General features: G+C 43.7%; 1 protein-coding gene across 3 annotated transcripts in view; it reads left to right on the top strand.

Annotated features, from left to right (window-relative positions):
- rps6ka5 (ribosomal protein S6 kinase, polypeptide 5) overlaps positions 1 to 7330 on the top strand; it is a 41823-nt gene extending 34493 nt beyond the window's left edge. For 2 of the 3 annotated variants that reach the window (XM_035743561.2, XM_035743564.2), the window contains 4 exons: positions 594 to 785; positions 3243 to 3402; positions 3975 to 4141; positions 4417 to 7330. In XM_035743561.2, coding sequence (XP_035599454.1) covers positions 594 to 785; positions 3243 to 3402; positions 3975 to 4141; positions 4417 to 4911 — 1014 coding nt within the window. In that variant the 3' untranslated portion in view covers positions 4912 to 7330. The remainder of the gene's footprint in view (positions 1 to 593; positions 786 to 3242; positions 3403 to 3974; positions 4142 to 4416) is intronic. The other variant, XM_035743562.2, reaches the window with a different exon arrangement.
- The last annotated feature ends 16527 nt before the right edge of the window (positions 7331 to 23857 follow it).

Below are 23857 nucleotides of genomic sequence, written 5' to 3'. Positions count from 1 at the left end.
GACATGCGCTGTCAAGTGTGGCACATTTTATAGACAGGTGTGTGTTTTTCCAAATCAATTGAATTTACCACAAGTGGACTCCCAAGTTGTAGAAACATGAAGGCTGACCAATGGAAACAGGATCCACCTGAGCTCCATTTCGTGTCTCATAGCAAAGGGTCTGAATACTTTTGTCAATTTTTATTTGTAATAAAGTTGCACCAAAAAATGACCTGTTTTTGCTTTGTCATTATGGGGGTATTGTGTGTAGATTGAGGAAAATGTTTATTTAATCCATGTTGAAACAAGATGTGGGGAAAGGGACTGAATCCTTTCCAAATGTGCTGTACATGTTCATTGCATATGAATAGAATATAACGATCAAAGGCTTGAATGAAGCATGATATCTTTTTTGTTGTTGTTGTTAACGTTTATTTTCTCCATCTGGCCAAATGGAACTGAAGCTGGCACTTTAAAAGTGGTGCATCTCATCCTTCCTGTCATTAATGGACTAGAAATGGTAACGGGTGTCCCATTTTGAGATTGCAATTATGCATTCAAATAGACTCCGGAGCAATAACAGAAACCCGTTTCTCTCTTGAAACCCCGTTCAGAACTTGCTGTTCACAGATGAGAGCGAGAACTCTGAGATAAAGATCATAGACTTTGGCTTCGCCCGGCTGAAGCCCCCAGACAACCAGCTGCTGAAGACGCCGTGTTTCACCCTGGCCTACGCCGCGCCGGAGATCCTCAAATACGACGGCTACGACGAGTCATGTGACCTCTGGAGCCTGGGCGTCATCCTGGTGAGTGGAGGTGGTACAGGGAAGGAGTGAGTCCTTATACCCTTTAAATATGTTGAAGATCCAAGGTTCCCTCCCTTAGAACGTCTCCTTCAATTGGGTTTTGAGAAGGATGTCGGGGTGTTCCCGAATCCAACCGGGGGCCTTTATCTGTACCAATAGCTGCACTTCTGGTAGATCTTGTATTTCATTGACTCAATACAGCTACACACATTCTAGTTTGATTCAGCAGTTTTATGTTGAGAGTTTTGTCAGGGCCATTCACAAGGGAAGCTGTTCCAGTGTTTTCTGTATCCTGTGTTATGTGGTTAGGGCCTGTCTGATCCCCATCTCTGTTTTATTCAGTACAGCTAACATGCTGCTGTTGTGTCCGGGGGTGTGCTGTGCTGCTGACACGCATCAATATTCACCACTAAACGACGATCTACCAGCAGCACTTAGCTTTATTTATACTGTACATTTCAGATCTGAATGCAACGCAATGCGCTTCACAGGGGGAAAAACACAAGTTTTTAAAAAACGAAGAAAATAAAAACGTTTTTATTACACAACAAATAAACATAAGAGGATAAAAAAACTAAAGAATAACAAAAACTGAAAGACAAAGAAAAGCACCCTAAGGAAAAGCAAAGCTTAAAAATATGTTTTTTAAGATCTCTTAATTATGTCCACTGATTTGTCCTACCTCAGGTTCTCTCTGGCAGGCTATTCCAGAGGCTGGGGGCATAATAACTAAAGGCTGCCTCTCCATGCCTCTTGATCCTAGGCTTTGGGATAGTTAAAAGGCCAGAGGACCTGAGGGACCTACTGGGTACAGAACTTAAAGGCATGTCTGACATGTATTGGGGTGCACAATCGTGGATTGATTTACAAACCAATAGAATAATCTTCAAATGTATTCTAAAACTCCAGTGCAGAGACCTTTTTTAAAACCTGTGTAATGTGTGTTCTCTGTGTGGTCTTGGTCAGTACCCGTGCTGCTGCATTCTGTATGTTTTTCAGTTGAGCAATGGCATTCTCTTTAAAGACCAGACTGGAGAGCATTACAATAGTCAATCCGCCTTGTAATAATGAGTCCCTCTTATCAGCCTGAGATTGCCGAGACGCTGCCGTTTCTATGTTCCTCAAGTGGGGATAAAATGTGCTTTGGTCACATTCCTAATGTGAGTTTCGAAATTGAGTTCAGAATCTAAAATGACACCTAAGTTGTTTTTTTTACCTGGTGTTTTATCTTTATTGCCCGTGAATTGAGATGTGCGGCTAGATTCTCTGTGCTTTGGCTCCAACAATAAGTACCTCAGTCTTGTCTTGATTTAGCTGGAGGAAGTTGTGAGCCATCCAAGTATTTAAATCACTAATACAGTATAATTTATTTGTGGTGCTAAAATCCTCTGGTGACACCACCAATGTAAAGTTGTCTATCGTCTACGTAGCAGTGGAAATCAATGCCGTGCCTTGTGATGACGCAACCAAGGGGTAACATTTAGAAACTCAACAGTACCGGACCCAAAATCGAACCTTGTGGAACGCCGCAAGTGATAACTATTTTTCTCTTGAGTTATGTTGACAAAAAAAAAACCTATTGACCGGTCATAGGCCTCGCCAGAGCAGAGCGGGTCATTTAATTTCTTCATTTTGATCGTAACTCCAAATATGAGGGTTTCTTTTACTCCTTTGTTTACAAACAAGAAGAATGTAAACAAGTGATGTATTGCGTCAAAAGATGGTTAAACGACCCCTCGGATGTCATGGACTGCCAGCCTTTGCATGGAAAGCACTGTTTATGACTTGGAGAAGGGTTGCAATTGCCCTAGCCCCATCCCTCAGCTGATTTAAAAAATAATAATAATAATAATCGCAGACTGTAGCTTTTAAGACTTTTCTGTGGCCACATGAGGCTGTGGCATTGCTTCCTGCCAGTGGAAATGTCAGTGTAATTCAATGGCCATCTGAAGAGAATAAGAATGAAGAGGGGAGGTGGAGTGAGTGAGGGGGATGGACGGAGAGTGATAGGAAAGAGAACAAGCCGAGAGGTGAGAGGAAGAAGAGTAGAGAGGGGAAGAGCAAGTTCTCTGCATGTCCTTTCAAGCGTGCAGCCTCAGTCCTCTCTCGCTCTGCGCGTTGGCCCCTGGGGGTAGAGTGTAGTAGTGTGCAGAGCTGTGATGTGACGCTTCCTGACAGACTAGACCTCTGTATAGCAGAGTGCCCTGGAAGCATAGCAAGCCGATGAGCGGACGCCCCCAGAGACAGACGGACACATGCACGGCCAAAACGTCTGTTTAATGAGGTATTAGAAACCGGGCCAACCTTAATCGGGCTTAGATCAATTGCGTGTACACCCAGTACATGACTTAGTAAGACGTGGAGACTTGTATACACAACGTCATCATATAGGCCACATGTAGGATTCCAAAATATGTATTATTATGTTTAGAATGTGTTTTATTACGATTGTTCCAGTACACCATGTTGTCGGGTCAGGTGCCATTCCAGTGTCAGGGGAAGAGTTTGACCCACACCAGCGCTGAAGAGATCATGAGGAAGATTAAACAGGGAGACTTCTCCTTCGAGGGCGAGGCCTGGAGGAGTGTCTCGCAGCAGGCCAAGGACCTTATACAAGGTGAGCATGGCAGGTGGGGGTTGAAAGGTCAGAAGGTATGACGTCAACTTCGGGAATGCTTTGCTGCAAGGTGAAGGCTGCGTTGGTTCCATTTACTGAATGACTCTGTAATTACTCTGCGTGTGTTTTTCTTGGGGTTCACCCCTATTTTAGTAAATGAGTTGATGTGTGAGTCGACCTTAGTGTCGTCTGGATGGAGGTGTAACTCCTCGAGAGTTCAGCGTGTCTCTGGTGCTGCTGCTCACCAGCGGGGGTGTTTGTAATGTTCACCTGGTGTCTGTCTGGTCCAGGGCTCTCCAACCTTGTTCCTGGAGAGCTACCGCCCTGTAGGTTTCTCACTCCAACCCTAATCTAGCACGCCTGGTTCTAATAGTTGGCTGGTTGATGAGCGGAATCAGGTTTGTTCCAGCTGCGGTCGGAGAGAACCTACATGAGGATAGCTCTCCAGGAACATGGTTGGAGAGCCCTGGTCTGGCCTGTCTCCCCCCCCCCGAGATTCTGTGTTGACATACATGCATACATACATACAGTATTAGTGCTTGTAATATCCATCGTTGGTGTGGTACCTATAGAGCTGCTGACAGTGGACCCTGACAAGCGGATCAAGATGTGTGGTCTGCGGTACAACGCCTGGCTCCAAGACGACAGCCAGCTCTCCTCCAACCCTCTGATGACACCAGACATCCTGGGCTCCTCCACCACCGTGTCCGTACACACCTACGTCAAGGCTACCTTTAACGTGAGCATTATTCATTCAATCAGGGGGGTGAGTGAATGGCACGGTTTGCATTAGAAGAGGCAAGGAGAGTGTTTGAGAATATCCAATATCCCCGTTTCAGTTCTTCCAAAAGGGATGGGTGATGGCGGCTATAAATCCATTCATGTTTTTATGACTGTTTATTGTAGTTTCCTATTGTTGATTTCTTGTTTGTAATTGTGTTTATGGACCCTCCGCATTGGCTGCTGCCAAGGCAATTCTTGTTGTTTTTATTGTGGTCTTGGGTTCTGCTCCAGGCGTTCAACAAGTGTAAGCGGGAGGGTTTCCGTCTGCAGACGGTGGACAAGGCCCCGCTGGCCAAGAGGAGGAAGATGAAGAAGACCAGCACCAGCACAGAGACCAGGAGCAGCTCCGGTGAGAGCACCCACTCCTCTTCCTCCTCCTCCCAGTCCCACCAGGACACCCACTCCTCTTCCTCCTCCTCCCAGTCCCACCAGGACACCCACTCCTCTTCCTCCTCCTCCCAGTCCCACCAGTACACCCACTCCTCTTCCTCCTCCTCCCAGACCCACCAGGACACCCACTCCTCCTCTTCCTCCTCCTCCTCCCAGACCCACCCGGACACCCACTCCTCTTCCTCCCAGACCCACCAGGTGAAGACGGGTGGAGACCCCAACCCTCCACCCCAGCCCTCCAACACCACCCCTGTCACGACACCCCTCGCCCTGGGCTCAGACAGCGACCCTGCCCCGGAACGCCCGCGCCCTCCAGCCTTCCACTTCTCACAATGAGAGACAGGCGGTGTATTAAAAGGGGATCAGCCTGAGCACGGCTGATTCGCTTAATCTTAATTCGTAGGTCAGTCTTTCTGTGCGGTCACATGCGGTCAATCTCAAAACACGCACTGAGCGAGCAAGGGGAAAGAAGGCAGGGAGAAGGCCTGCGCCGTCAGAAAGATGGCTGGACGGACGGCAGGGAGAACCCTCTATTGTTCTCTCCCTCTCTTGCTCTCCTTCCATGGCAGCTCGCAGTCAATCAGTCACACGCATGGACAGCAAGCGCGCGCACGCACGCCTCAAACTGAGCATGCAGTGGGAGCAGGAACCACCTCTCGGTCATTGCTTAGCAGTAGACACACGCCAAATGATAAGGGCTCCTCTATGGATTCAGGGCTAGACAGCGGCGAGAACCCTCTACAACCACAACTCTGTTTCAGTCATGTCTTTTTGTTTGTTGGTTTGTCAGGTTTAGTAGATGGTCGTCCTGGTTGTGTTTCTTGGTCTCTTTTTATACTGGCATGTTGCGTTATTTAAAAAATGGGCCGCTAAGCCACAAGTACTGCAGCTTCTCACATTGGGGTGAACCTCTAGTTTTTAAAGCGGAGCACATATATTTTGCAGGATTTTATGTATGACAATAATGCAGACCGAAATTCTTTCTTCTTTTTGTGTTAACTTATTAATGGTTCACAGATGTTTTATGATAGATGGAAAAGCTCAGACCACCAACCTGAGATCTAGAACCCCCCTGAGATCTAGAACCCCCCCCCCCTGAGATCTAGACCCAGTGTCACCTCATTGCAAAACGTTTCAATGGCAGGTTGATGTTATGTTTCAGGTCTATTCAGTGTTTTGTTGTGGACGACAAATAGTAGGGTAGGATCCTCATATACATCAACTTGTCTTGAAGGTGGCAGGGGAGTTACAAGTACTGTGCCAAAAACCTCTGCCTTTTCTACATTAGATGCTGTCTCCTGCCCTTGTGTCTGTCTGTGTTTGTCTGTCTGTCTCTAAAGTTTTAGAACAGCTACTCATTCAAGTGTTTTTCTTTTGACAAATTTCTACATTGTAGAATAATATTGAAGACATCAAAACTATGAAATAACACACATGGATTCATGTAGTAACCAAAAAAGTGTTCCAAAAATCAAAATAGATTTTATATTGGAGATTCAGCCACCCTTTGCCTTTGACAGCTTTGCACACTAGGCATTCTCTCAACCAGCTTCATGAGGTAGTCACTTGGAATGCTGTTCAGTGGCAGAATGACAGATTTGTACCTTGTCAGCTCGGGGATATGAACTTGCAACCTTTCGGTTACTAGTCCAACGCTCTAACCACTAACCCTGCCGGGTGGCTATATGTGGGAACTTCTTCAAGATTGTTGGAAAAGCATTCCAGGTGAAGCTGGTTGAGAGAATGCCAGGACTGTGCAAAGGGTGGCTATTTTGAAGAATCTCAAATATATTTTGATTTAAGATTTTTTTGGGGGGTTACAATATGATTTCATATGTTTTATTTCATAGTTTTAATGTCTTTGCTATTAATCTTCAAAATAGAAAATAGTAAAAAATAAAGAAGAACCCTTGAATGAGTACTGTCTGGCTCTGCTTCAGACTTCTACAAAACAGTTCACTGGTTGCTATTTTTGTAGAAACATAAATGAATCTCCTTTCATCGTGTCTTTCTCTGTATTCTAGTGTTGCAGGACTGAGATAATGGTTGGTTGGCGTTCTTGGGACACGCACTGTGGTTTGAACTCTTGTGATGCACATCTTGACATGTTGCTTTGCGAAGAGCGCCTCGACTTGGCTTTCTTTATCTACTTGAGTATTTAGAAACGGCATTCTGTGGAAACACACTTTTAGGTAGCGACCTGTTAAGATCTGCATGCGATGTTTCCTTTCTATGCAAGTACTCACATGTTTCCCCATCCGGATCATATTGGTGAGGATCCTTCATGTCTGAATATCTGTATGGCACTGTCTGACTGTCAGAGGCGAGAACCTGTTTATTTCTAGACAACGGGGCACAGGGACTTGTCAGCTTGCTTTTCGGGTTGAGGGCTTCATTTGAACTCAGTTCATGTTGAAACCATAAATATATTATTGCTCTCCCCATTTCTTGCAGTCAAATCCAGAAAAGGTCTGAACCTATAGCTTGATATGTCAACAGGGAACACTTTACACACACACACACACACACACACACACACACACATGCACTTCTCAGTTTCATGGACTAAAAGGCTGAACCCTAGAAGCTAAATAGTACAAAGCTCTTCTCTTCTCCTGACTTCATTCTGCATGAGTTCCCTCCCTCCTTCTTTTCTGCCCCATTAAACCTAAAGTTGTTTGGGTCTATTAATAGACTAGAGAGCACAACCCACAGAAGAGAGGAAGCAGGGGATGGGAGGACCGGAAGAGAGGGTAAGGAGAACAGAAGGGAGGAGAGGAAGGAGTGTGTCCTATATTGAACTCTCCTTTGGGAGCTGGGAGTCTGCTGTAGTGCTGGCCTGTTTGTTCCAGAAAGGGAAATGCTCAACTCTCTCTCGCGGTTTCCTGTCATTTTAGGTCAGACTCGCTCCAAGCTGACCTGTCTTTTTATTAACATCACCTTCACACTTACACACTTCTACACCCAAAAGTTGTTGTTCCCAATTTAATTTGTAATGTGCATCCTCACTCAATAGCTATGCTGTTACCAGGTGAGTCCTGTGCCTGCTCAACTATGAGGGCTGAGGCACTTGGTTCTCTCCCATCCCACTACATTCAATGCTATTGGTGGTACAGACGGACGCATCCCACATTGTCATGGGCATGGTTCTCTGGAGCTTGTCTTCCTGAATAGTACTGTAGCGGTGGGTCCTTTCAATAGACTATATCCGAAATATCCAACCTTCTAACATGCAAATCAGCTTTAATATTATCAACCTTGATGGTTGATGGTTCACGGTAGATAATTGTCCTCCATTTGGAATGGAACATCAGTCAATGTCATTTATGACACTACTGCTTACCCCTTTAGTTACTGCAAGGGCATACGTAGCCTAGCCATCACTGTGAACACTACCTGTGTGTTTGGTCCATTTGACATGTGGTATATGGTTTGGTCACTTAATACACCATCATTCAGGTGTGCAGGCCAGCCAAACCATGGATGTTCTCTGATACGGCATTATGTTATGAACTGAAGAGCATAGCTGTGTTCTGGGTCTTTTTCTATATTGTCTACCCATGTAAAATTGTGTGTGTGTGTGTGTGTGTGTGTTCGCTGTGAATCCGGCCCTATTGTTTTAGTCCTGTTAAAATAGATGAATCTTACATGCATCCTAAATGAGAAAATAATTTATTCAACTGAGATGTTGTTTATGTGATTTGGTTTGATCCCGAGTTTCGTAAGAGAAGATTTCCTGGGGCTGTTCTAATTCTGGACTCTACAAGGGACATTTTCTTACTTCAAAAACGAGGAATCATGAAAACAACACCTGTGCATTTGATTTGAATAGCTTTAGCATCATAGAACATGTATTTATTTACATTTGTGTTGTCTATCAAAATAAAATGTAATTCCTTTTTGTATTTTTATTTGAAAGTTAACTGTAAATGATGTAAAAGTTAAGTTAAGCAAAGGGCAATCAGTAGTTTTAAGATGACATGTCCAACGGCAGCCACAAGAGGGCAGCGTCGACCAGCTCCTGGCTCTAATGAACTGGTACTGAGGGACCATCCTAATTCTCTTCTCTGTAGCTCATTATCCACTCACTGTGCAACATTAGTGACTATATATTTTATATTTATCCATAGAAAAAGGCTTTAAGAAAATATTTGGAAGAAGTTATTTCATGGCTATTATATCAAATCTACATTTTATCTAGCTGGGCTAGAAATTGTATTTGTGTTAAGAGTCATAGAAGTTAGGTAGATGCGTGTACATTTAAGAAATAACTAAAATAACCGTATTTTTCTTTGTGTCCTAATGCTGTAAATATTGTAATTATGCTACGCCATAAGATTCTAAACGGTATGACTTTAAAAATATATATATATAATTCAACTGCATTGGATACAATGCAGTGGGTTGTCTTGAAATGCAAACTTTTACAGATGGAGAATGACATTGAATACTAATAAGAGGTTGTTGTTTTTAAAGCTGTGTTTCAAACGATGAATTTTGATGTGATTTCTACTGTATTTTGTTTTGTCAGGAAAATAAGGTTAACGTTTTGTGTGTGTGACCCTTGTATTGTATTGCATTGTTTTGGGTGAGAACGAGTTGAATCAACTCGCATATTATCATTGGAAGGGAGTGTTTTTGTTTTGTTTGTTTTGTAAACCAATCTGTTGGTATTGCTTGTTTGTGGTTCGTTTAATATATCTGTTTAAATAAATGTTTATTAAAAAAATGTGAAGGGCATTAAGGTTTTATTCTTTTATATAGAAAATAATGTAATACTGTAAAATATCTAAGTTCAAGTCTTGTGGTACGAATGTTTTGGTAAAACACAGCTAAATCCGGCTGTACCATTAATTAACTAATTTGGCAGAGATTAATATTAAAAGGAATTGATGTCTATGATTATTTAGTTACTTCATAGTGACTTGGTTCAGTAGAGATTTTCACATTCTCAATAGTTAAGCATGGAGAAGTCCATATTTATAAACTATTTCCTGTCAATAGTTACTGTTCAGTATCTGGACAGCAGAGGGGGCTCGGTGTCTGTGGCTCTGTCAGTGGTATTCCCAGACAGTGTTCTGTGAGTTGTCATGGCTGTCAGTAGTGGTATTCCCAGACAGTGTTCTGTGAATTGTCATGGCTGTCAGTAGTGGTATTCCCAGACAGTGTTCTGTGAGTTGTCATGGCTGTCAGTAGTGGTATTCCCAGACAGTGTTCTGTGAGTTGTCATGGCTGTTAGTAGTGGTATTCCCAGACAGTGTTCTGTGAGTTGTCATGGCTGTCAGTAGTGGTATTCCCAGACAATGTTCTGTGAGTTGTCATGGCTGTCAGTAGTGGTATTCCCAGACAATGTTCTGTGAGTTGTCATGGCTGTCAGTAGTGGTATTCCCAGGGGGAATGTATGGCAGCATCATTCTACTACCATGTAAATGAAACGCAGTCCCACATCGGAGGGTTGCTTCAGTTGTGTCTGGCTGAAATGTTGACGTGATTCTCAAGGAAAGTTTCACCAGCGCACTGTGCTTGCCATATGTAACTTTTATGTGATAACGGTTAAGCCTAAATGTCCTATTCAAGTCTGGATCTGAATCCTGGTTTTATTCTTGGACAGTATAGCACTTAGTTGTCAGCCCTTGTTCAATAAAGGTAAACCCTAATTTAATGACGTCACTTTCGTAAGATTTTTGCCCTTTTGCAACTGATGCTGCGAGTGAGGGAGACGGAAAGAGAAGCAGACCAGAACAGGGAGTCTGTTTTTGAAGGTGCAGGACTGTGGGAGAGGGCCGGGATTGGGCTGTATCCAAGGGGGGGGTTATGACTGGGGCAGCCGTGTGATAGAGTGCTTTGGGGTGGGTTGTGGTGGTGTGTGTGTGGTAGGTGGGATTTGACTGGAGAGGGGTGAAGTGAAGTGGCTTTGGATCCTGGAGAGAGACTGGAACCCTGGATGCCATTTCCTTTTGTTGCCCTCCAGTTTTGACTGGCTTGCCCTGGCCCAGCATGATGATGATGATGATGGGGCTGTTTCTATTCTCTCTTGCCTCCCCCCTTTCTACTCTCACCCCACCCGGACCCCCTGTCCTTGTCCTGTTCCCAAAGCGATGTTCTGCATTCCTGGGGGCCACCAGTGAAGCAGCTTTAGATGGAGGGCCGCTGGTTCCTGGGTGGCCTCTTGTGCACCGGCCCCTGGGGGAGGAGACAATGTCTTATTAATTGACTGGGCGTCTTGTCCTGGGGTGAGGGGAGGAATTTGGAGAGGGGGAACGGGGAGTGGTGACTGATAAAGATTCATTGGACACTTTTCCCCCAATTTATTATTTTATGATTCACATCACTGGGGCGGGGGATAATGATGTATGAAAAATTCACTAAAAGTATATTTCCCAAAATGTCTGTCAGGATTTGTTTGATATCCCTTATCAAGTACTATTTTAATGCGAAACTTGGTTTTGCTTGAGAATGTATCTGGGATATACATTGCCTTTTGAATAATTTTTATTTAACCTTTATTTAACTAGGCAAGTCAGTTAAGAGCAAATTCTTATTTACAATGACTGCCTACCGGGGAACAGTTGGTTAACTGCCTTGTTCAGGAGCAGAAAGACAGATTTGTACCTTGTCAGCTCGGGGATTCGATCCAGAAACCTTTTGGTTACTGGCTCAACGCTCTAACCACTAGGCAGCTTGGGGATTCGGTCCAGAATCCGCCCCTTAAAGTTTTCACAACCCTTGACTTTTCAACATTTTGTTCTGTTACAAATGAGGATTTAAATGGATTTAATTATCTTTTTTCTTCAATGATCTACACAAATAATCTTAATGTGGAAGAAAAATTCTAACCTTTTAAAGATAAATGAAAAATAAAACCCTAATACATCTTACATTTTCAACCCCCTGAGTCACATGTTAGGATCACCTTTGGCAGCGATTACAGCTGTAAGTCTTTTAGAGTAAGTCTCAAAGAGCTTTGCACACCTGGATTGTACAATATTTGCACATTGTTTGTTTTTAATCTCTTCAAGCTCTGTCAAGTTGGTGTGTCTTGCCATAGTTTTTCAAACTGATTTAAGCCACTCAGGAACATTCAATGTCGTCTTAGTAAGCAACTCCAGCGTATATTTGGCCTTGAGTTTTAGGTTCTTGTCCTGCCTAAAGGTGAATTAATCTCCCAGTGTCTGTTGGAAAGTAGACTGAACCCAGGTTTTCTTCTAGGATTTTGCCTGTGCTTAGCTCCATCCAGTTCCTTTTTATCCTGAAAAACTCCCTAGTATGTGCCTATGTCAAGCATGCCCATACCATGATGCAGCTACCACCATGCTTGAAAATATGGACAGTGATAATTCAGGAATGTGTTGTTGGATTTGCCACAAACATAATGCTTTGTATTCAGGACCAAATGTTTTTTTTTTTTAAGTGCATTATTACTTTAGTGTATTATTGCGAACAGGGTGCATGTTTTGAAATATTTGTATTCTGTACAGACTTCCTTCTTTTTACTCTGTCATTTGGGTTAGTATTGTGGAGTAACTACTCAGTTTTTTTCCCATCACAGCCATTAAACTCTGAAACTGTTTTAAAATCATTATTGTCCTTATGGCTAAAACCTTGAGCGGTTTCTTTCCTCTCCGGCAGCTGAGTTAAGAAGGACGCCTGTATCTTTGTAGTGACTGGGTGTATTGATACACCATCCAAAGTGTAATTAATAACTTCACCATGATCAAAGGGATATTCATTGTCTGCTTTTTTATTTATTTTACCCATCTACCAATAGGTGCCCTTCTTTGCGAAGCATTGGAAAACCTCCCTGGTCTTTTTAGTTGAATCTGTGCTTGAAATTCACTACTCGACTTAGGGACCTTGCAATTATCTGTACGTTTGGACTACTATTGTTCACAGTGACTCCATACAACTTATGTGACTACTGAACATATTTAGGGTTGCCATAACAAAAGGGTTGAACACTTATTGACTAAAGAAATTTCAGATGCCAAAATTTGCAGAAATGTCTAAAAACAAAATTCCACTTTGACATTATGGGGGTTTGTGTGTTGATCGGTGGCACACAATCTCAATGTATTCCATTTTACATTGTGGCTGTAACAACAACGTGGAAAAAGTCCAGGGTTGTGAATACTTTCTGAAAGCGCTCAATCTAACTACAGACTGAATAGACAGACCTACAGACAGCCATCTCATCCATCCTTCTCCAATCAAGGAGAACTTGCTGGGCAGTCAGACACTGTCAGGCAGGTTTGATGGAGTGGGACATGGAGGTGGGGGGGGGTGTGTGTGGGACAAGTGCAGTGTCTCCCCATGTGGTCCCCCCCCCCCCAGGTGCCCTAACCCTAATCCCATTACATGTGTCCCCATTAGGCCTAATGGAGGGGGCCATTGTCCCTATAGCCCTCCCAATCACCCCAGACACCTTGAGTCACTAAATTCTGCCCCCTCCCATCATGTTTGGAACGCTTCCCACACAACGGAGGGTCTCCATGCCAACCCCCGAAAACTCCTGCACCCCCAGAGCCATATACCGCCGTGTGGTTAACGACTCTCAATGTGTTTCTCATTTCCGATGGGCGGCAGGTCGAGATGGGTTACTACCGGGTGTGTCTGTATTTATATGGCTCTGCTGCCGACCGATACGTCAGACTTTGTTCTAGCTAGAAATACAGGCAGGACAACTCACTCTGATATTAGATACAGCGGAGGACAAGAGAACTGTGTGTGTGTGTGTGTGTGTGTGTGTGTGTGTGTGTGTGTGAGAGCGCCAGAGAGTGGGAGAATGTATGGTGTGTGTTTGATGTATGTGGCTCATCTTGACTTGCGTGTTTCAGGGGACCTGACACCCATGCTGCATCCATCACATCACATCACATCCATCCATCACAGCGACGACGTCATCACGCTGGAGAGGAGACTGATTGAGCTGACCTTCAGTCCTGCCCCAATGACCCCCTAGCTTCCTGTTCTTTATATAGCCTGCACAAAACGCTACCCTACCAGAGGTATTAATAACACACACAGAGACACAGAGGGGGTCTAGTGAGAGGCTAGGGGAGGGAGCTGAGGACCCACTTTCAATTTACCCCAGTCTTCCCCAAATGGGGGAAAACAAGGGAAAGAGTGGTGTCACCCTGCCACACACGGACTCTAAAACGCAGCTACTGTGCTTTTTCAAGTGACGCATCTTCTCTTCTCAAGAGAGACAAAAAAGAGAGGAGAGAGAATGAAGGAGAGTAGAATGCAATTGTGCTCCTGTGCGTGTTGTCTCTGTGTGATGTCTGTGAGTGGTGGAATGGCTACAGAAGGAGAAGGGCTACTCTGGTCTGGTCACTTGTCTTGCCTGTGTATTGGTCAGTGGCCCTGGGAACCTTATGGAATCCCTGTGAACTCGTGCACATCAGGGCTGGTCTGATCAGATGAGCTGTGCTGCTGGTCCTTCTCGCTCTCTCTTTCACTCTCTTACTCTCTCTCTCTCTCTCCCTCCTACACTCTTACTCTCTCTCGCTCTCTCTCACTCCTACACTCGCTCTTACTCTTTCACTCCTACTCTCTCGCTATTACTCTCTCTCCCTCCTACACTCTCTTACTCTTTCACTCTCTCCCTCCTACACTCGCTCTTACTCACTCTCTCTCTCCCTCCTACACTCTCGCTCTTACTCTTTCACTCCTATGCTCTCTCCCCCCCTCTTACACTGTCTTACTCTTTCACACTCTCTTGCTCTTACTCTTTCACTCCTACGCTCTCTCCCCCTCTCCCTCCTACACTCTCTTGCTCTTACTCTTTCACTCCTACGCTCTCTCCCCCTCTCCCTCCTACACTCTCTTGCTCTTCCTCTTTCACTCTTACTCTCTCTCTCTTACACTCTCACTCGTATTCTCTCCCTCTACCATCTGCCAAACACATGCCCTTGTTGTCTGTGCTCATGTATACGTGCATGTGTGTCCTTTTGTAAGAAAGAGTTTAAACTCTGGACAAATATGTGGAGGTCTGCCACTAGTCTGTGCTCCGCCGGTTACCGTGACAACGGTCCTATGCTCGGGGGTTTGGAACAATCTCATTTCTTTCTTGTGGTTTTGATGTTGATACGGGTTGGCCTTGAGGGCCATGGAGCATAGGGATGCTGTCATGTTCGAAGGATAGGTCTCCTAATAGACTGTGTCAATCGTTTCTGATGTAATCATGTGTACATACTGTATTCTGTATTAATCTATTCACATGGTCAGCAGAGCAAATGTAAAAAATTACAAATAAATTAAAAATCAGGATCTCTCCATTGATGCATAGTTTTCATTCTTCCAAAGCGAAATGCCTCCAAGACCACGTCCATGCAGTCAATAACACCATTCATATGGAAAATAGACATATTTTGAATAGATGGTTGCGTGTGGATGAACTCTCTGATACACAGCGAGCATGTTTACATAATGTATGCATTCATACACGGAGTGTACAAAACATTAAGAACACCTTCCTACTATTGAGTTGCACCCCTTAAATCTTTTGTCTTGCCCTTTCACCCTCTGAATGGCACCCACACACAATCCACGTCTAAATTGTCTCCAGGCTTAAACATCCCTCTTTAACCCGTCTCCTCCCCTTCGTCTACACTGATTGGAGTGGATTTAACAAGTGACATCAGTAAGGGATCATAGCTTTCACCTGGTCAGTCTATGTCATGGAAAGAGCAGGTGTTCTTCATGTTTTTGCACACTGTCCATATACCTGCAGGTCTTGGGCTCTTAATTGTCTAAAGTATATGTCCGTTCCTCATAGCCTTTCTTCATCTCTAATGATTGGAAAATACTTCACAGGTGAAAACAATATGGTGGAAGCTCGTCATTAACCGAGCTTTCACCTGGTCTTCCTAATCAGTGACGATAAAGGAAAGGACTGATTTCGAGCCCTGGTCAGATTCATCTCACACCCGGACCTTGGCTTTTACTACACCCAGGCCAAGGCCTTGTATCTGTTTTTCTTTTACTACACCCAGGCCAAGGCCTTGTATCTGTTTTTCTATCACATTTGGGGGTTTAATTTGGGGGGGGAAGACCAACAACACCATAGCAGTTGTAAATCGGTTGGCCCTTTTGTCCTCTGGCCTTGCCTGGGCTCCTGAGTCCTCGAGAACATGAATTTAATTTAAATGATAGGTAGGCGCTTTCAGAGGGAGGAGAATAATGAGATTGAAATAGGGAAATAGATACGCGTTTAAAAAGCAAGCAAGTTTTGTTTAGGTGGCTCATTGAAAAGGACTTGTCCGTTCAAAACTTAATTTACAATATGGTCTTTACATACAGTATGTATGCATGACTAATCACTTTGGATAAAAGTGTTGGCAAAAATGTACATTATGGCATACATTAATATTATTATATTACATAGGGTGCAATATACCTTGAAATGAAGTCTACATGTTTTACTTTAGATCATATTACAACATACATACAAGTGAGTAGTACTGTCACGTGCCTCAAATATTTTTGGTTGTTATTTCTCTGTAATACCACTAGTCACTTAGCAATTTTATGAAGTTGTCTTTAGCTAGCCCAGATAGTTTCCTATAGTAGCTACCAAGAAGCCATTTCAGGCTATCAAGTTAGAGTAGCTGGCTTGTCCATCTTTGCTGGCATGCCTGCTGGCCAGGTTGGTAGGCTTTAGAAAATTAAGCAATAACTATCAATCTTGTGTCCAGATTTTAGCAGAGATGCATTTGTCATTTCTTTTAAAAAAGAAACACCAGTCAGGAGGATACAGACAGCGATCCGGACCACCCCCCAGCCAGCCTCACGTACCCTCCTCAGATTTTTGGGATGCAAGATGCCCGTGAGTACTGTTATAAAAGTATCTAGAACATTAATCTGTTTATTTTGGTTTTCCCTTCTTCTCTGCCCTCTCCTTTGTGATGATGCGTGTTGATATTCATGTAGATTAGTAAAAGTTAACCATTACCCACCATTGATGAACCATTCTGAGGAGACCTAAAGGCGTTTGCATACATAGGGTCGGTTTGCTCCTGGCAGAACTCGGCAAGGCGAGCCGACCGTCTGTGCTCTCATACACCCTAAAGACCTTTGGTTGAAAAACAAGACAAAAAGTGGCAATATTTCTGTTTGTCCCTCTTGAGCCACCGTAGCAACAACAACAGCAGGAAACACTTCCTCAAAATAGTCAGAATTAATCTAAGCGGGGGAAAAACTGTCATTAATTTGGACATTTTTGCAAAGCAGGTCTTGGTCGTGCAATTTTTCATATAGCTAAGATGTTTGGTGCAGTATTTTTCAAGTCAAATCATTTGCATGAAAACAAGATGTCTCTCGTTGAATGACAACAAAAGACTTCATGTTCCCACTCCTACTAGGAGTAGTACTGTCTACCAAACACCGACAAAGGAGTGTAGACTAACCTTGACCTGGCTCAAGAAAATTGTGTGCATGAACAGCCGAAGAAAATGCCTGCCGTATACCAAAACGAAACAAATCAAGTAAAAAAAGTCATCAAAATACACTATATATACAAAAGTATGTGGCTTTTGTGGCCGAATGGAAGCAAGTCCACCAGCAATGTTCCGACATCTAGTGGAAAGCCTTTCCAGAAGAGTGGAGGCTGTTATGGCAGCAAGGGGGGGGGGATCAGCTCCATATTAATGCCCATGATTTTGGAATGAGATGTAAGACAAGCAAGTGTCCACATACTTTTGTTCATGTAGTGTATATGTGCAAACTTTTTTGACTGGTAAGCATACAGTAAGTTTAACCTACCACTGGTGAACCGTGGTGAGGATGGCAATCAGGTCTCAAGGTGACTTATCACAGAAACCAATTACTTTCTCTTCCATTAATTAACTTTTCTCTTCTCTGTCCCTCTTCTCTTTATTTCTCTCTTGATAATGTTTGCTCAAGCTGTAGTTGGTGAAATGAGGTGGAAAAGTGTGGTTCTCCCTGGTGTCTCCTGTATAATAGGGGGTAACAATTGAGCCCCGCTGTGAAAAGAGTGGCTACAATGTTTCATCTGAAGATGTCATCCCTCTGGGGTTCTCTCCTCCCTCCCCCATCCCTCTCTTCTTCCATCCCCCCCCCATCCCCCTCTCCTTCCATCCCATCCCTGTGGGTGTCAGATCCAACACTAATCCCCTGTGCTGGGCTGGTCGGATCATTATAGACTCTGATCTGGAGTCAGTGAAAGGAGGAATTAGCCTGGAACACAATCCCTGTGACCTCTGTGACCCCAAGACAATGGTTCAGCTGCTGGGGGTCCAACTCTGTAAAAACCCTCCATATGGCATAGACAAAACTGTTACAATGAAACACACAAAGGAAACACAGTAGGAGGGTACAGCTGGGAGGGTGGGGGGAGGGGTGGTGTGCGTGTGTTTTGGTCTTGGGCAACAGTCCTGGTATCCAACAATTTGTATTTCCCTTCTGTGGGTTCCTGAGTATGATATGGATAGATTTTTGCCAAAGATGTGATCTAGAGTATTAATTTGTGAGCGTTAGCAAGCTTCCAGTGATTCCCCTCACTAGATAAGCAGAGGCCCGTCTCGTCACACTCCTATAACCCTAACCTTTAAGTGATTTTTCTTTAGTTCTCTCCTCCGCCTCTACCCTGGCCTCTCCCTAAGAGCCAATAGGTTTCCCAAGAGCCCCCTGGTGTGTTCATGTTAAGCAGCTTTTTGTGTGGTGTAGTTGGGAAGACCCCTGGCTACCAAATACACATACACACACAAGCACTCTCAGTTTCTATCCCTTGCTCTCTCTTTCAATCTATCCCTGTGCACACACGTTTTGTTTCTACTATACCCTAACCACAACCCATTCAGAATCCTATTTTCCCTAAATCTAACTCCTAAACTGAAATGTCCTCACTTGTCAGAATGTTCCTTGTGAGGACTTCTGGTCCCCCACAAGGAGAGTAAAAACACACACACACGCAAATGTAATGTACATTAGCGAGGGGGGCTAGCAGGACCACCATATTTACCAGAGAGAGAGAGAGAGAGAGAGAGTCACAGGTCTTCCTCCGAAAGAAGCCCATACGTTAGAGTGAGGAGTGGACTAGGTGAATGGTGGAGAGTCCCTTCATGTTCCCTTTTTCCCCAGACAACCATGTATTAACCCCTATGATGCCAGGGGCACCATATAGACACTGGAAGTATTGTTACTCGAAAGCAGGGTTCCCCATCTGGCGGTCCGTCATTTTATTTGGCCCCCAGGTTCTGAATCAAAAACAAAGTTTTACATAAAGACTAAAAACACCAACGAATCAGCTTCAAGTGATTTGAATTTAGGAAAACTGTTCCAAAGTATTCCCATGCATAATAGATTGGTGATCATATAATCAGTAAGCAAGGTTTAAAATGTTTTAGTCAAATACACTGAACAAAAATATAAACGCAACATGCAACAACTTTAGTTAGTTACAGTTCATATAAGGAAATCAGTCCATTTAAATAAATAAATTGGGCTATAATCTATGGATTTCACATGACTGGGCAGGGACGCAGCCATGGGTGGGCATAGGTCCACCCACTGGGGGGCAAGGACGAGTCAGTCAGAATGAGTTTTTCACTGAAAAGGGCTTTATTACAGACAGAAATACTCCTCCGTTTCATCAGCTGTCCGGGTGGCTGGTTAAACGTGGTCTGTGTTTGTGAGGCCGGTTGGACTTAGTGCCAAATTCTCTAAAACGATGTAGGAGAAGAAATGTACTTTACATTTTATGCCAATTTGCACGCTCCCTCAACTTGAGACATCTGTGGCGTTGTGACAAATCTGCACATTTTAGAGGTACCATAGTGACGCCTCTCGCATTGAGATGTAGTGCCTTAGACTGCTGCGCCCTAACAGGGATGTAAACTAATTTGAGCACAGACTTTGATAGAAATGTTTTTCTGTGCATCTGGAACATTTCTGGGACCTTTTATTTCAGTTCATGAAACATGGGACCAACACTTTATATGTTGCGTATCTGCTTGGGACTTCTTGTGGTCAAGTTGCAGTCTACAAATGATTTGTAATTACATACTGGCCCCCTGACCATCCGCTCAAGGAAAAAAAGAGAAATGGCCTGCTATAAAACAAAGATGGATCATCCTATATAATAAATGTTAAAGCAGAAATGCATTCCATATTTACCTCCGGTCATACTCACTTTCCGTCCCTTTCTCTCATACCCCCTCTTTTCTCCCTCTCCAATAACAGTGCTCCAGCTGTGTATCAGTTTGGATCAGAGGCCCTGTCTGTATTAGGCAAATCTATTTGTGGAGCGATTAAATAATTCATAGGTTTTCCTTCCATCCCCACCCCTCCTCCCGACCAGTGTCTTTCTGGACTTGATACACAAGGAATGGTCATTAAAGTAGGTCCGTCTGCCAATAAGATATGATAGTGAGGTTCTGAATGTAGGCTACCCAGGAGTCTCTCCATGCTACACTGAACAAAAATATAAACGCAACATGTATAGTTAAACTGAAATTAAAGCTCCTAATCCTTGTCATATGAAGAGAAATTATAGATACAACTTATTGGTGCTCATCGGCCACTGGACATAAACATTGCTGGGGGGAAACGAGCTACGACTGGGTAAATGCATTTTGAACTTTCATCCAACTCGGAATTGTAAATTGGGAACTCGGGCCTCTTTCTACAGCTATGACCTGAAGATCACTGAAGTCATCACGATTCAACCCCCTCCCCAGAGTTCCCAGTTGTTTTGAAAGCACCGTAAATCCAGAGAATGACAGACTTTGATTAAAACATTTGCCCACAAAGAACTGCCGCACCACCTTCCTGTTCAAATGAGCACAACACAACAAGGTGAGTCCAAACATGTCTTGTATGCTGCTGCATAAAGGATGTACTATACCAGGGGGGGATATGTTACTGTAGCTAAGAAAGTAATACTGTTAGTAGACCATGAGCCTCAATTATGCCTACTATTCTGACTTGGTGGTGCACATGTAGCCTATAACCTGTTTTTGAGAAATGTAATAATTGAATATTGTAAGAGTTTTCGTTGTCTGCTTACATGCCCCCTTTATTTATCCTAGGGTTCGGACTTGGTGTACAAGGGAGAACACTAAGAATGTTCTGAATTCTGTCACTGTACATTTCAAAACTGCTGAACAAATAGCTGACTACGTCTGCCCTAGCTCGCTCATTAATGTCTTAAACTAAATTACGGATTGCCTCTTAGCTGCTTGTTGTACAAACTATGGCATAAGAGGACATCTCAATTGTCAGTAGAAACCACATTGGTTTCAGCAAGTCAGCAATATCAGCTGTGTTTATTTAAAGGCAGTAAATTAGGCTGAATGAACTGTTTCACTGCCAGACAAGGCTCCACTGATAGCCAGGTGTAACACTAGTGCAATTTATCATATTTTGTGTGGTGTTGTGGCTTTGCTGGCATGCATCCTACATTTTTATTTTTGCCCCACAAAGATTTACAAAATCGCCACTGGGCATATCATGATGATGATGATTGTACAGCATGATCATTACACACCTTGTGCTGAGGACAAAGGGCCACTAAAATAGGTTGTCACAACACTGTCTCAAGTTGAGGGAGCGTGCAATTGGCATGCTGACCGCAAGAATGTCCACCAGAGCTGTTGGCAGAAAATGTCATGTTAATTTCTCTACCATAAGCCACCAATGTTTTAGAGAATTTGGCAGGATGTCCAACCAGCCTCACAACCGCAGACTGTGTGTTGGCGAGCGATTTGCTGATGTCAACTTTGTTAAGAGTGCCTCATGGTATGTGTTATGATATGCACTACGACAACGAACAGAATTGCATTTTATCGATGGCAATTTGAATGAACAGAAATACTGCGACGAGATCCTGAGGCCCAGGTCTGTGACCAACAGATGTATCTGTATTCCAAGTCATGTGAAATCCATAGATTATGGCCTAATGAATTGATCAATTGACTGATTTCCTCTAGTGAACTGTAACTCAGTAGAATCTTAGAAAATGTTACATGTTGAGTTGATATTTTTGTTCAGTATACAATGCCACGCCGCAGCTGAGAGGAGCTGTGGCTAAACTCAGTTGAGGACCAGAGCCGACAACACCACCCTAGGTTTATACCAATAGCACAGGGAGCCCTGAATAACACTACCATTGCCTACGCAGGTTCTTTCAATGTGGGGTTGAGTGGAAGAACACGAAATGAGGATCAAAGGCATGTCGGAATTGTTCGGTTTCTATACTCACTTTGGCGTAAGCACAAATGGAGGATAACACAAACAATGAAATCAAACAAAACTGGTTACAGTGGAGGAAAAACGTTTCAACTGAAATAATTATTTAATCAAGGTAATACTTCTCTTCGCCAAACCCAATAGTTCCAAAGACGCTCTGCCACAGTTTCAACCGCAGTCACTTCCCGTGGGCGCCGCACCTCAAACAAAGGAAACAAGGGTTATAAACAGAGCCAATCATATTGCTCTATTAATCAATCAGGAACACTTGATTAGGGCAAAAGCACGCGCAGTAATTAAGGGCCTTCGTCACACCTGTGACATATGAATTGCAATGTCACAGGATGTGTATGCTCCTTTTGGCTATCATGCTCATTCTGTGTCTAGAGGCGTCTTCTTGAGAAATATTTTAGATGTATTTATTTCAGGGGAAATGTTCTTCTATTGGGCATCATTTATTTTTTGATCTGGAGACAGTAGTTTTACGTTTCTACCAGCAGATGGCAGACTTGCATTGGGATGGTTGCAGCCGAGCTCAGACGCATTCCCTCGGTCTCCCTCCCCTCACTGTCGTAGTCTCCACCTCTCTTTGTCGGCAGACTCTCATTCATCATTGTCTCATGTCTCCAGCCTGCTTGTCTCTCTGATTGTCTCCCTGATTGTCTCCCGTGAGCAGCGACGCTTACTCTGATAACATTGTATGCAGCAGCAGCCTCTCTGAGGAAGGTTGAAGCCCAGTAGTTCCAAAAAGGTTGCACTATGCATCTACCTCTGTATATGTATGTAGTTCAGTATCTTCAGTGTCGTCTCTGCATTGTACGTGCCTCTTTTTGTGGTTTTTGTTATGGAGCATCAGCAGCCTAAACGGCCTTGCTCCCTATGCAGAGTGAATGTCTGTGGGTAGTACAAAGGGTGAAGAGTCTACTGCTCAGGTGGTTGGAGTGCCACCTACAGAGTTCTATCATTCGAACACACCAAGGCCAAGTCCTCTGCAAATCCATTCCCTGCATCCACAGCTTTCTATCACCTGTTTTACTCCCTCACTGTCTTATTTCCATCCCTCTCTTACTTTTTTTTACACCCCCCTCCTGCCCTCTCGCTTTTCTGCTTGTCTCTCTCGATGACTTGTGGTTAGGAAAAGGAGCAGTGGTTAAACGGTTTGGCAAGGTGCTCTGCATGGGCATCCATCTGAGCTGAATGTCTTTAGTCTGTTTGTTTGAGGGGGTACACTTGACCTCCCGGTTTCTCTCGAGGGGAGAGAGAGAGAGACTCAGGAGGAGATGGATAGAGAGCTGCTCAAAGCTGTCACTCAGAGGTGGGTGAGCGGAGGAGAGCAGACATGGTTAACGGTCCTCAAGGAGTAGCCTGTCTGTTTCTGGAGGCTCTCTCTACTCACACGTAGTCGTACAGTACAACACAGGCATGGGAAGGATCTGTGAAGAGGACCACCAAAACAGCATCAAACACCTGGTATCTGTCATTGTGAAGTCAATGTCTAAAGAATATATACAATTCATTGGACAATAACCTCTTAGTTAAGGTTTTTATCACATCCACCCATTTGATCAGAGAGGGATAAACTATTTTACTGACATGGTATAGCTTTCTCTAAATGCAAAGTATTTTGTATGTGTTTTCAATCTTTTGCCAATAGCTGCTCTATGTCCATATCAAGGCATTGGAGATTTTGTATTGCTGTCTTTGCAAACTGACACATTCCAACTAACATCTACTGTAGGCTTATTCTTCACTCACCTACGGTAAGTCTTCTTTCTCCTTGATGCTTTAGAGAGGGTGACAGCAGTGCACATGACCTTTGGTCCTGGGCTTTGTTCTCACAACCTTGGTCGACCTCTTCCCTTTACCTCCATCTCTCCTTTGTCTCCTTCCATCTCTTGTATTAGTCACCTGAGGAGAGGGACTGGCTACGTTCTAAATGTCACACTATTCCCTACATAGTGTAAATTAGTGCACTATATGGGGAACGGGGTGCCATTTGGGCCACAACCACTGTAATGCCATGTTCCCTTTTCAGTTCAGTTTACAAAACCGGATGTCAAAGTTAGTTACCACC

Source organism: Oncorhynchus keta, chromosome 29 (assembly GCF_023373465.1).
Source record: "Oncorhynchus keta strain PuntledgeMale-10-30-2019 chromosome 29, Oket_V2, whole genome shotgun sequence".
In the NCBI taxonomy this organism is placed as follows: Eukaryota; Metazoa; Chordata; class Actinopteri; order Salmoniformes; family Salmonidae; genus Oncorhynchus; species Oncorhynchus keta.
Note: the sequence above shows the minus strand (reverse complement) of the source record. Positions and strands in the feature narration are given on the sequence as shown.